The sequence below is a fragment of the Cucumis melo genome, chromosome 11, assembly GCF_025177605.1.
Source record: "Cucumis melo cultivar AY chromosome 11, USDA_Cmelo_AY_1.0, whole genome shotgun sequence".
Classification (NCBI taxonomy): domain Eukaryota; kingdom Viridiplantae; phylum Streptophyta; class Magnoliopsida; order Cucurbitales; family Cucurbitaceae; genus Cucumis; species Cucumis melo.
The window spans coordinates 25467680-25481617 of record NC_066867.1 but is presented as its reverse complement, the minus strand read 5'-3'; the positions used below and the strand labels follow the sequence as shown (position 1 = coordinate 25481617).

Sequence of the window (13938 nt, the reverse complement as noted above, 5' to 3'; positions counted from 1 at the left end):
TTTAATTTATTATTATAATAGTTAGTGCCTTGTTGAAGAAGTTTGAAAGTCTCACACAACAAATCCCAAGAAAGAAAGTGATTTTGAAAGTTTTTTTTCCAAAAGTGTTTGATACTTTCCTCTCAGTTCAACATTCTGTTTCAATATTTTTTTGAAAAACTCAAGAAAAAACTAGGCGAAATTACGTTTCCATTGTCATTCCCATACTGAAGAGGTTGTTTATTATTATTGCAATAGATTTTCCTACGTAATCTCGGTGTTGATTGATAGATCTTGGCCGAATTTTATATTGATTTATCTTGAGATTAGTGTAGGGTTTCAAAACTCGGCCGAGCTTTTAATATTTTCCCTTGAGATTACAATTGTGTTATTAATTTTCTTCACATATTTTCAAGATGCCTCATGTATTTGTTGGTTTTAGTGGTGAATGGAAGGATACTGAGAAAGAGTATGTCGGAGGACAACTCAAAGGGTTAAATGTGGATGTTCGTATCAAGTTTGAGGATTTTTTTAGGGAATATCTATGGAATAAGTGGGATAAACTCTGTTAAGCATGATTTGGTCATTAGGTGTATATATAAAGTGAAACCTCTTGTAGGGGCTTTCGTTATTAGCAATCAAGAAGATTTTAAGTTTCTTTTTTAATGGGGATGGCGTGTCATAAGTTACTGTTTTGGTTTCTAAGGTATTAAAATCATCCCTTAGGAGTACTACGACCCAAGTGTGTAATATTCCAATGGCCCAAGAAAGCAAGAAATTGGATTCCCTTAATCCTGACCTTGAGTGCACACCTGAATTAAATGAAGTGGTTCGAGATTTGAGTTAATTGACTATGAATGTGTGTCCTTTAGATTTGGGAGACGATAGAGATGGATTGGGTAGCATGGTCAACGTAGAGTTTTCAAACGATGTTTTCCATGACGATGACATTGAATTGGGAATGGATGACTCATTAGATCATGATATTGATGCGTTAGATGTGTCTGATTCGGATGTTAATACTCGTCCTAGAGCCAATATTGATTCAATAGATAGTGATCATATACTGATGACTATAGAGATTGACTGTAGTTTCAGCCTATAATTGGGTGAGTCTAGTAGACTGGTTAAGCATGGTGATGAATGTCTAGTAGATAGTGACAACGAATCTCCATCAATGAGAGCCAAAAAGTGAAAGCGTGTAGAAAATTTGTTGGAACTCACCGTGTTCGTCTCAGTTGAGTCATACCTCAAAGATGTACATGTCAGTTACTTGTTTTTAAATAAGAAAGATTCGGCGAAGAAACTTGCGGTGTTTGCCATCATGAAGAATTTTTCCTTTCATGTTTATAGATTGAACAAGATGTTATATGCCCTTAGATGCTTCAATTATGCTTGTTCATGGCAACTAAGGGCTACTAAACTGAAATATTCTGACATGTCTAAAGTTTCTAAGTATGAAAGTATGCACACATGCCAAAAAATATTGAGGAACAAGATCACAAACAAGCAAAGAGTTGAGTTATAACCGAACTAATCTGGTCTAAATACCAAGATGTTAGTCGTGCCACAAGCCTAAAGAAATAACTCAAGATTTTCGAAAGGAATTTAGCATTGACTTGTCGTACGAGAGGGTTTGAAGGGCTTGAGAAGCAGTATTGTCCATGATAACGGGTCTCCTAAAGAATCTTACACTTTGTTAACTCGGTATGGAGAAGCATTGAAGATTGCTAATTCGAACTCTTAGTACAATTTGGAGGAGGATCTTGATGGTCATTTCAGTTATATATATATATATATATATATATATATATATATATATATAGCACTTGAGGCATCCATTAGAGGTTATTTTCTGGTTTTGGTGGTTGACGTGTGTCTATTGATGCTAATAAGCAAGTGTAGCGGGTGATATTTGAGTTGGGTAATAAAGAAAATGACAAATCAAGAACTTTAAATGAGTTTTTTAAAATTTGAAAAAAATTTCAGTGTTAAAATCGCCAAGATTGATCATTTGTAAGTGTGCTATAAAAAGAAAAAAAAAACTAAAAGTGTGCTAGTTATCAGAATTTTTAAGAATCACCCAGCACAAACGCCACAACAAAACCTAAAGACGGGCGACTTATGTTGTTCCGCGAGGAGAGATCTCTCGGTGGAGGCAAGTGTAGGTAGGAGACTTCTGCGGGACAAAATTAACTGTCGATGAAGCTCCGACCAAATCTTTTTCGACCCATAATCATCCATGTAGTCCCAAAACCTCCATTGTTCCAGTCATATCATTCGCGTACTAATCCAATCGGCACTTCCATTGAGGTCTCCACCATAATCGAAACTGTTGACCCTATGGAAGATGGATTGAAAGTCATATCGTCCCGTATAACGTCTTATATAATTACCTCCGTCCTTCGAAAACAGCCGAATACCCTACTTGGATTTCGACTTTTTATTTGGTCGTTAGAGAGTTCGCATTTCCGCTGGCGCGCCTTGAAGCATTTGATCATTGACAAGTTAATAAAGGACAATGCCTTCGAATTATATTGGAAAGTTCTTCAAGAGCTGAAGGAATCAGCAATTGAGATTTCATCCGATGCTTTCTCTGTGTTGATTGAGGCATACTCAGAAGCGGGTATGGAGGAGAAGGCCGTTGAATCATTTGGTCTGATGCGGGATTTTGACTGTAAGCCCAACCTTTTTGCTTTCAATTTGATTTTGCGTTTTCTGGTGCGAAAAGAAGCATTTCTGTTAGCTTTAGCAGTGTATAACCAGATGCTGAAGTGTAATTTGAATCCGGATGTGGATACCTACGGCATACTGATTCATGGATTCTGTCAAACGTGTAAAACTCAAGATGCCCTTGTACTTTTTGATGAAATGACTGGTAGAGGAATATTGCCGAATAAGATAATTTATACGATAGTTCTTTCTGGACTGTGCCGAGCTAAGAAAATTCTCGATGCTCAAAGATTGTTCAGTATGATGGGAGCTCGTCGTAGAGATTTAAGGACCTATAATGTTTTGCTTAATGGGTTTTGTAAGTTAGGATATTTGGATGAGGCTTTTACATTGTTGCAACAACTTATAAAGGATGGCCATAATCTTGAAGTTGATGGGTATGGTTGTTTAATTAATGGCTTGTTTAGAGCTAGGAGATATGAAGAAGCACATAAGTGGTACCGAAAAATGTTGAGGGAAAACATCAAGCCTGACGTTATTTTGTATACTATTATGATCCAAGGTTTATCACAAGAAGGCCGGGTTACCAATGCAGTGACACTGTTGGGTGAGATGAAAGAACGAGGGCTTAGGCCAGATACTATTTGTTATAATGCTTTAATTAAAGGGTTTTGTGATATAGGTTATTTGGATAAGGCTCAGTCTCTTAGACTCGAGATTTCAAACCATGGTTGTTTCCCGACTAATCACACATACTCAATTCTCATTTGTGGTATGTGCAAGAGTGGGCTAATAACAGAGGCACAACATATATTCAAAGAAATGGAGAAGCTTGGATGCCTTCCTTCTGTTGTGACCTTCAATTCTCTCATTAATGGACTTTGCAAAGCCAGTAGGCTTGAGGAAGCTCGCCTATTATTTTACCAAATGGAGATAGTAAGAAAACCTTCTTTGTTTCTTCGGCTTTCTCAGGGCACTGATAAGGTTCTTGATATTGCCAGTCTCCAAGTTATGATGGAGCAATTATGTGAGTCGGGATTGATTCTTAAGGCCTACAAGCTTCTTATGCAGCTAGTTGACAGTGGGGTTTTGCCAGATATTAGGACTTATAACATCCTAATCAATGGTTTTTGCAAGTTTGAAAATATTAATGGTGCTTTCAAGCTCTTCAAAGAGATGCAAACCAGAGGACACATGCCAGATTCAGTTACATACGGGACTTTAATAGATGGGCTCTATAGAGTTGGTAGGAATGAGGATGCACTAGGGATTTTTAGACAAATGGAAAAGAAAGGTTGCGTGCCTGATTCTTCTACTTACAGGACCATCATGACTTGGTTGTGTCGAGAAAAGAATATACCACTAACTTTGAGTGTTTGGATGAAGTATCTGAGGAATTTTCGTGGCTGGGAAGACGAAAAGGTCAGAGTAGTAGAGGAAAGTTTTGACAATGAAGAGCTTCAAACAGCAATCCGGAGACTACTTGAAATGGACGTGAAATCAAAAAATTTCGACGTAGCTCCATACACCATTTTTCTCATAGGATTGTGTAAAGCCAAGAGGGTTTCCGAAGCCTTTGCTATATTTTCTGTTTTCAAGGACTTCAAAATGAATATAAGTTCGGCAAGCTGTGTGAAATTGATTTGTGGGTTGTGCGCGGTAGAAAAACTCGAATTGGCCGTGGATGTTTTTCTTTTTACACTAGAAAGATTCTTTGTGATGCCTCCAATTTGTAATCGACTGCTGTGCCATCTGCTAGATTTGGACAGAAAAGACGATGCTCTTTTTCTTGCAAATAGACTGGAGGCTTCTGGGTATGATTTGGGTGCTCATCTCTACTACAGGACTAAGTTACTTCTTCATGATCATTTGGAATCATTGCAAGCTAAAGCTTTCATGCCCAAATACATGCCGCTGTTGTCAACTCACAGCCAAGAATTGCCAAAATGAGTTAACTAGACTGGCATAAAGTTTATACTATCGACTTTGAGGTTAGTGGTTTGATTCCCCCACCCCACGACAAACAACAAAAAATCCTAATGCCTCATTTCCTATGGTTGAAAATAAGTACAGAACTTGCTGATTAGTTTTTGGGAGTTGGTCCTCAATTTAGGGAAGTAGTTCTTTCTCGATTAAGAGCTTGTAGGGTAGCTACTAGTACCAAAAATGTTGATAATCTTTCATTCTTTTACTTTGATTTTTCAATTTTTTACAATTATCTGACAATTACTTGGATAGAGAAATATGAGATTTGCGTTTTTGGGGAAACATGAGGAGCAAGTATGTACGTTTTGGAGATCTGGTACTTGGGAAGCTATTTGTTGTTTGATAGTTGTGGATAGTAATAGAAGTATAAGTATATTATTTTCAATTTCCGGCAATAGTGATAAAGTATATTACTTTTGATCACTGATGATAGTGATAGAAGGCCATCGCTATCTATCAATGATTTAAGTCACTACAAAAATATGGTCTTTTTATAGCATTTGAATATAGCTTTTTGCATTTTAGGCTATAGAATTGAAAGAAAAAAAGGCAATTTTTTGTAAAAGGCCGCGAAAAAAGTGGGAGGAGGAGGGGCGGGATTTTGGAAGTGTAATCCCCCCCTCTTTCTCTTTTATTTTATTTTATTTTTCATTTTTCTCTCTCTCACATCCCCGTCAGTTTTCTTGCTCCTTTCTAGCTTCCTCCTCATCTCTTCTTGCTCTCCTCCTCCTTTCTCTTCTTTATCTCTAGCTCTGTAACTTTTCTAGTTCTCTTCAAGGTCCAAACACGTTTCCTTGTATCTAATGTCCTCTATGTTTGTGACAACATCTTTCTTTCACGATCTCGTACCTTTTCACGACCAAAATTTTCCTGGTTTGTGAAATCCATTTGAAAGCTTGTTGTAATTCCTTCTGCACTAATTTGTTTCCAAAAATTTTTCTAATTTGTGAAATCCATTTGACAGTAGGACTTGGATTTCATTTGGATTGCTTTTGTTCTTGAGTTAGAGTTTGAAGATGGATTATTTTACAGATTGGTGGTGATGGCTTCTTCGGGGTGTTGAGAAACATGTGGCCGCGCGGTCCCGTTCAACTAATGCTGAGTCTTCGGTTTTGTGGTCATCAAAGGATGATGAGAAGGTCAGCAGCTCTTAGAAAAACAGCGTAACTGAACTTTTTTGATTAAAAGGTCAATCTCAAAGATTCAGAAACGACAAGAAAAGAATATCACCTTGACCAGCAGGCAGCGTGCTACTGAAGAAAGCAAGGTGTCATATTTAGATTATCATGTCTTCTAATTTATTGGTTCTTCTTCTTCTTCTCCTTATTTTTTTTTAGTAATCAATGATTGCCTTCTCTAAGGAGAAACAGAGCAGGATCAATATGACTATATGTGGTATCTAATCTGACTTTTAGTTTATTTTCAGTTCATGAAGATTATATCTCTTTGAAATCTTTACATTTTGTTTAGGTGAATTTGATACATAGGTCAGTAGCTTTCATTACGATTGATAGGTTTGAAATAGTGATCTATCTAGTGTGAATGTGGATAACTTGTGATGCTAGTTGTGTATTTTGTTCCTGATTGATTCTGAAGTATTTTGTTGGTTTGGCAGCATTGAGCTTTGTATTTTTGTTGGTGTGAACTGCATAGATATCCCGACAAATGAATCAGATTTGCCCATGCAACTTCATAGGTAACAAACTTGTGTGGCCACGATTGAGTTGTAGTTTCCATAACAGAGGAAGTCTTCTCAGGCTCTAAAGCTCGCGTGGACAACAATGTACTAGAAGCAACATAAGAAGGTAAAAAGTCAAATTTAGTTCTGATATTTATATTCTTGTTATGTATACTTATAATCTATCAATTTGTACTACAACAAATTAGGGATAAAATAGCTTTTAATCATATTATTTTGTACAAAATGCTATTACAATAAGGCGGAAGATGAAAATTTTTGGACATATTATGTACTAGTGAACTTCTGCACACTACAATCTCACTTTTACTTCTTTCGGTTTCTTTGCATTTTGAAGCCCATCCTTCGTTACTCCTTTGAATTTGAGAATTATACAGTAAGAATAATAAAGAATCCTGAGGGATTAGGAGGCGTATCTGTACTAGCACCAACATCTTAACCAAAAAAAAAAAAAAAATCTACTAGCACCATATCCTAAGGGGTCGTTTGGCCCAAAGGTGACCATAACCCAATCCTTGCTTGGGGAAAGGGTTATCATAACCCTTGTTTTAGAGTTATCATAACTCCTCTTTCTTCTCTTTCATTTTTCTTAAACCTTTTTCAACTCCCCATAACTCTATCTCTTCAATTTTTCCATAAAACTACTTTTTTATACCCTTCTCCCAAACACATCTTATCATAAAATTACCTTTTTAAACATAAAACTACCTTTTTAAACCCTTTCCCCAAACACATGTTATGATAAAACTAGGTTTATCATAACACTAGTTTCATCATAACACTATTTTATCATAACACTAACCCTCCATTACCCAACCATTCCCTCAAACGGCCTCTAAGCTGTTGCCAGCCACCACCTTGCTGCAAATCCTAAATTCCAGGCTGCCGCAAACCCTAGTACGTCCCTTGCACCATCCAAGCCGTGAGATATTTCACCACTACCTGACCGACACCTATATCTCACTGGAAAATCTACCCAATTACCATTTTGGTGTTGGTAATCTCCATACCTAGTCGGAATTTGAAGTTAGTGAGTCCTTGGCTCAATCTAAACCAAAAGTGTAGGATACCACCCAACAAAAATTGACTATGTTTCGACAACAACTTGCAGCATCTGGAGCAGCTTTTGGAGCTTTTGCACACACACTTAGTCCTGTCATTCCAACTAACTTACCGATGTATTATGAGAATCCGATAACTTTGTTCCCTAATTTGTCTTCTACTTACATGTCTGGTTCTGTGGCAAGTCTACAAGAGTCTTTAGAGGGGAAAAGCTGAATGGTTCGAACTACTTCTCTTGGTCACAATCTGTGAAAATGATCCTTGAGGAGCGCCACAGATTTGGCCTTCCAACAGGAGAGATACCTTGCCCTCCTTTACGTGATTCCCAGGAACGTTTCTGGATAGGAGAAGATTCTCTCATTTGGGCCATGTTAATCAACAATATGGAGCCTCAGATTGGCAAGCCCTTACTATATGCTACGACTGGTAAGGATATTTGGGACACAACTCAGAAACTATATTCAAAGCCTTAGAATGCCTCTCAGCTATCCATACGATGAAAACAAGTCCATGAATGCAAGTAGGGGACTATGGATGTAACATTCTATTTTAACAAACTTTCCCTCGTTTGGTAAGAAATGGATTTTTGCAGAGAAATTGTTTGAAATTATCTCAGTGATGATATACAACATTCTAGACTTGAAAAGGTTGACAGAATATGTCTTCCTTGTTGGTCTCAATTCGAAGTTTGATGTAGTTCGTGTTATACACTAGGCCAGTGACCTATTTTTTCCTTAATGGAGGTTTGTTTTGAGTTCCGTCTTGAGGGCCGTACAAGTGCTATGAACATTCTGACCACTTCTGCGCTAGGGGTAACCCGCACTACCCAACCCATATTAATAGGGGTTGGGTTTGGTAATATAGGTTGGGTTAGTTTAAAATTTGGGTTGAGGTAGGTTCAAAATTTTTGTTTTTTTCGGGTTGGGGGTTGAAAATTTTGGTTCAACACAACCCAATAGTATATATATATATATATATATATATATATATATATATATATATATATATATATATATATATTATTTATTTATTTATTTATTTATTTATTTATATTTTTATATATATTTATTTATATTTTTATATATATTTATTTATATTTATATATTTATGTTTATATATTTATATTTTTATTATATTTTATTATTAATTTAGTAATAGTAAATTTAGGTAAGGCATCTTTTCATTCAACACAACTTCACGCCGTGCCTCATATCTCTCTAACTCACCCTCTCCCTCTCGTCTTGGCTTCTCATCTTATGCCTCTCTTCTCAGTCTCTGTCGCCATTAGCTTCTCATTTCACCGTCTCCGATCGTCTCCCCTTCTCAATCTTTGTTGTGTTGTCGTTGGCGTTTTGTTATGTTGTCTTACTGCGTTGGCGCCTGCGTTCTCTCAGTCTACCTCTCAGTTTTTCAAGGGTTTATGAAACAATGCAACCCAATCCAATCTAACCCATATTTTATGGGTTGGGTTAGGAATACTGTTTGGGTTATTTGGGTTGCCAACCTATATTTTCGGTTTGGTTGGGTTGGGAATGCACCTAACCCAACCCAACCTATTTACACCCCTAGATTCTGCTACCATTAGTGTGAGATCATCTACCCGTGATAGTGAGAAGTACAACAGAAAACCAGTTCCTATCTGTGAGTAGTGTTGGAAATTACACAGTTGCCCCCAGGAGGGAAGAAATGTCCTCCAAATGACAAACAGAATTCCAAGCGAGCTTATGTGAGTGAGTCTGTTGGAACTTCTCAACCATCTAGTCACACTGGAAAGCGGAACAATCTTAGTCTGTCCACGTTAGGAGTTGTTGCTCAATCAAGTATGCTTCAGCTGCTCAGTCTTATCAGTGTTGATGGGAAAAATCGTTGGATTTTTTTTTCGGGTGCTACATATCATCTTACAGGTTCCTTTGAGAGTTTTTTTTTCCTATATTTCGTGTGTCGGTAATGAAAAACCAGAATTGCAGTGCAGATGGTTCCCTAGCCCCATTACTGGAAAGGGGCAAATTTTTCCCTTTGAAAGGCTACCCTTACGTAATGTGTTGCATGCGTCCAAGATTTCTTATAACTTGCTATCTATAAGCAAGATTACTGTGAGTTAAACTGCAAAGCAACTTTCTTACCTGATTTTGGTTCTGTTTCCTTTTAGGACTTGAGCTTGGGGAGGATGATTGGCACTACCCGACAATGTAGGGGACTTTACCTCCTTGATGATGATGCTTCCTCTAGTAGGCATCTAAGACTAGTTTTTTATCTTCGTACTTTACTACTTTGGATAAAGACTATATGTTGTGTCATTTCCGTCTGAGGCACCCGAACTTTCGATATATGAAATATTTATTTCCTCATCTATTCTCTAAAGTTGATGTTTCTACCTTATCTTGTGTTGCGTGTATTCAGGCTAAATAACATAAGGTCTCTTTTCCCTCACAACCATATAAACCAACCCAACCTTTCACTCTTATCCATAATGATATTTGGGGGCTATCCAAGGTTATTACCTCCTCTGGGAAACGATGGTCTGTGACCTTCATTGATGACCATACCCATTTTATCTGGGTCTTTCTCATCTCTAACAAATTCGAGGTCACCTCCATATTCCGAGACTTCTATCACATGGTAGAAACACAATTCTATGCAAAAATTGCAATTCTACAGAGTGACAATGGTCGTGGGTTTTAAAACCATACCCTTAATAAGTTTTTGTCCTCCAAAGGGATTGTCCAACAGAGTTCTTGTGCTTACAGCCCCCAATAAAATGAGGTTGTCGAACGAAAAAACTGTCTCCTTATGGAAGTAGCTTGCTCTCTTATGTTGTCTACTTTCCTTTCCTTTTATCTATGGGGCGATGTTGTTCTTACTGCAACTCATCTTATCAATTGGATGCCCTTTCGTGTTCTCCACCTACAAACCGCCTTAGAATGTCTTAAAGAGTCGTATCATTCTACTTGTCTCATTCCTGCGGTCTCCCTTCGGGTTTGCGAGTGCACGACCTACGTTCATAGCCATGGCCCTAACCATACCAAATTCACCCCTTGGGCTCAGTCGTGTGTGTTTGTTGGGTATCCCCTTCATTAACAGGGCTATAAACGTTTCTATCCTCCTTCCTGTAAATACTTTGTTTTCATGGATGTCACTTTCCTTGAGGATCGTCTTTTCTTTCCCGTTAACCTACTTTAGGGTGAGAGTGTGAGTGAAAAGTCTACTATATGGTCCCCTTTGAGTCTACCAATCCCTTATCTGACCCCGATCCTCACAATATGGTCTTACCTATAAACCAAGTTTCCTAAATAAATTACTATAGGAGAAATCTCATAAAGGAAGTTGGGTCCCCCACTGTTTAGCCGATTCTACTCCAAGATCTTGAACCATTACGAGATCAAGGTATGATTAATCTTATTGACTTATATGTTGATAATAAAATGGGCAAGAATGACAAGTCTGATATTGCTGTTCTTGAAGATATGGGTGAAAATGGCAGTGTTTATGAGATTGAGGTTAGAGCAGAAGTTGCAAATGATGAGACTGAACATGATTATTCAGGTAATCTTGATGAATATGGTCCTGCACGAAGCACTCCATCTGTAATTACGTCTCTTAGAGAACCAATCACACCTCAGTTTAGAGCCTTTGCAATCAATCTTGACTCCACCACGATACCTAAGAATATCCACATTGCCTTCGAGTGCCCTAAATGGAAAGTTGGAAAGCTGTAGTTATTGAAGAAATGAAAGTTTTTGAAGAAACAAGACTTCAGAGCTTTGTGCTCTCCCTAAAGGGCATAAAATTGTGGGAAGTAAATAGGCGTTTACACTCAAGTACAAAGTAGATGGAACTTTAGACAGACACAAAGCTAGATTAGTTGCAAAAGGGTTCACTCAGACTTATGGAGTTGACTACTCTGAGACTTTTTCTCCCATTGCACTGTTAAACACCGTTAGGGTCCTGATGTTTGTTGCTGTGAATGAAGATTGACCCATATATCAACTAGACGTTAAGAATACGTTCTTTAATAGATATTTAGAAGAGGAAGTCTATATGAGCCCCCTCCCCCAGGCTTTGAAGCCTAATTCGACCATCGGGTTTGCAAGCTTCAGAAATCCTTGTATGGGTTGAAACAATCACCAAGAACATGGTTTGACAGGTTTACCACCTTCGTCAAGTTTCAATGGTATAGTCGGGCACTTTGATCACACTTTGTTTACGAAAATCTCCAAGCCTGGAAAGGTTGTTGTGTTGATTGTCTACGTTGATGACATTGTGTTATTTGGGGATGACGTTGAAATCATCCAACTGAAAAAGAAGATGGGGGATGAATTTGAAATTAAAAACTTGGAAAATTTAAAGTACTTCTTTGTGATGGAGGTAGTTAGATCGAAAGAAGGTATCATACTACCTCAAAGAAAGTATGCCCTTATTTGCCAACTGAAATAGGTATGACGGGATGTCGACTTGCTGATATGCCTATCGAGTTCAATGCTAAATTGGAAAATTTAGTTGATAAAGAAAAATATCAGCGCTTGGTGGGAAAATTGATCTACTTATCCCACACTAGACCAAATATCTTCGATGTTGTAAGTATCCTTAGTCAGTTCATGCAATCTCCTTACGAGGAACAAATGGAGGCAGTTAACAGAAGTCTAAGGTATTTGAAAACAACTCCTGGTAAAGGGTTGATGTTTAGGAAGATTGATAGAAGGTGTATTGAGGCCCATACTAATTTTGACTGGGTCTGGTATGTTTTTAGCAAATCCACCTTGGGTATTGTACGTTCGTGTGGGGCAATCTCATACCTTGGAGGAGTAAGTAGCAAGGGGTTTTGGCCAGAAGCAATGCTGAAGCTGAGTACAGGACTAGAGTTTGGGGATATGTGAGGAGATTTGGCTACAGAAGTGTTATCTAATCTTCGTCAGGATTATGAGGTGTCTAAGAAATTATTTTTTGACAATAAGGCTGCTATTAGCATTGCTAACAACCCAGTTCAATATGATAGAGCCAAACGTCTGGAGATTGATAATCACTTTATTAAAAAAGCATATGCATTCCTTGCATTCTCTCAAGCGAACACAGGTTGTTGATACTCTCACCAAGGGCCTTCTTAGATAGAGTTTTGATTCTTGTGTTAGCAAGTTAGGTATTATTGACATTTACATCCCAACTTGAGGGGGATTGATAGAATTAGTGGGCTTGTATGCTGAAAACCCAACGGTAATTTTGTAATTTATGTTACCCTAATTATTCTTTCCTTTTTTGTTTAGGCTCTTGTTGCCTTTCAACTTTTCCCTCTTGTATCGGTTTGTTGCATAAGAAAATAATAAAAAAAATTTACCTTGATTTTTTCTCAGTATTAAGATTTCCACGTAAATTTTTGTGTTAGTTATTTGTCGTTACTTTCAATATAGCCTATTTTTATATTTACCAACCTTGGAGAAAATGACCGGAAGAGATTCCAGAATGATGCTCGAATTTGGGTATTGAGTTCCACTCCACTGATTTTTCAATTTATGCCCCATTTTTCTTTTTAACATACAACTACTTCATATATATGGTTGTCATTGTATCGTATCATTTATGGACTTCAAAAACAAACACAAAATAATTTCTTATTTTTATTTTTTATCTTTTATGCAGTTGCCTACGATGATTGGGCAGTCCTATGGACAATAACTTTGCAAGGACACTGATGCAGATCTAGTCTGAAGGCTAGTGCTTACAATACATTGGTTTCTTCTCTAACTTATGGTGCTAGATTTATGAGTCCGTCAAGTTGATGACCTTAATTTTGTGGTTTCCTGCTGCGCACTACACAATTGAAAGTATATTCACTTTAGCTTTATATTTATTTTAGGCTTTCTTGTTTCAGGTGCGTAGTAGATAACCTTTTAGGGAGTTTTTTTTTTTTTTTTTTTTTTTTTTTTTTTTTTTTTTTTTTAATAGTTAGGAACAAGCTCTCATTGAGAAAAAATGAAAAAGAAAAAAAAAATAAAGGCATACGAAAACAAACCAGCTCAACATATTAGGGAGAAATAACAGGTAGGCTCCACGGTGGTATCAAGCCAACAAATCAAAGCACCACCTCACACAAATTCAGAAGCTTCGGTTGGTTAGGGTTTTTTTATCTGAGCCATTTGGTGCCGTATGTACAAATTATGTAATATTTAGATTTATTCTTTATTCTTTTCGTCCAAAATTAAAAGGTTACTTTCTGTATAAACAAGGCATCTCAGCCTTTATTCAACCCATTCAATACAGAAAGATTTCTCTAAAAAGTGTCTCGAAATTCTCTTTCCTTATTCGGTATCAGTACGTGAAGAATAGCCAACTTCAATCTTTGCTTGAATGCCCTTCACGAATTTTAGCAATTCTTCACTAATCTGTTACTAAATCAATCACAACAGTCAAGCTTGATAGAGGAAACTTCCTACTATGGGAAACCCTAACTCTTCCCATCGTTAAGGGCTACAGGATTTAAGGTCATCATTGGCAATGAGCCTCCGTATATAATTAAATTTTCCTTTATCTACAAGCTTAAGTTTTTA

At 37.3% G+C, this 13938-nt stretch overlaps 1 protein-coding gene across 1 annotated transcript; it reads left to right on the top strand.

Moving 5' to 3' along the window:
- The first annotated feature begins 2032 nt into the window (after positions 1-2032).
- On the top strand, positions 2033-13668 carry LOC103496265 (pentatricopeptide repeat-containing protein At1g79540). Its single transcript, XM_008458049.3, has 4 exons — positions 2033-4643; positions 5671-5905; positions 6254-6443; positions 13031-13668. Exon 1 carries the CDS (start codon positions 2182-2184, stop codon positions 4600-4602), a length of 2421 nt encoding a protein of 806 aa, XP_008456271.1. The 5' UTR covers positions 2033-2181; the 3' UTR covers positions 4603-4643; positions 5671-5905; positions 6254-6443; positions 13031-13668.
- The last annotated feature ends 270 nt before the right edge of the window (positions 13669-13938 follow it).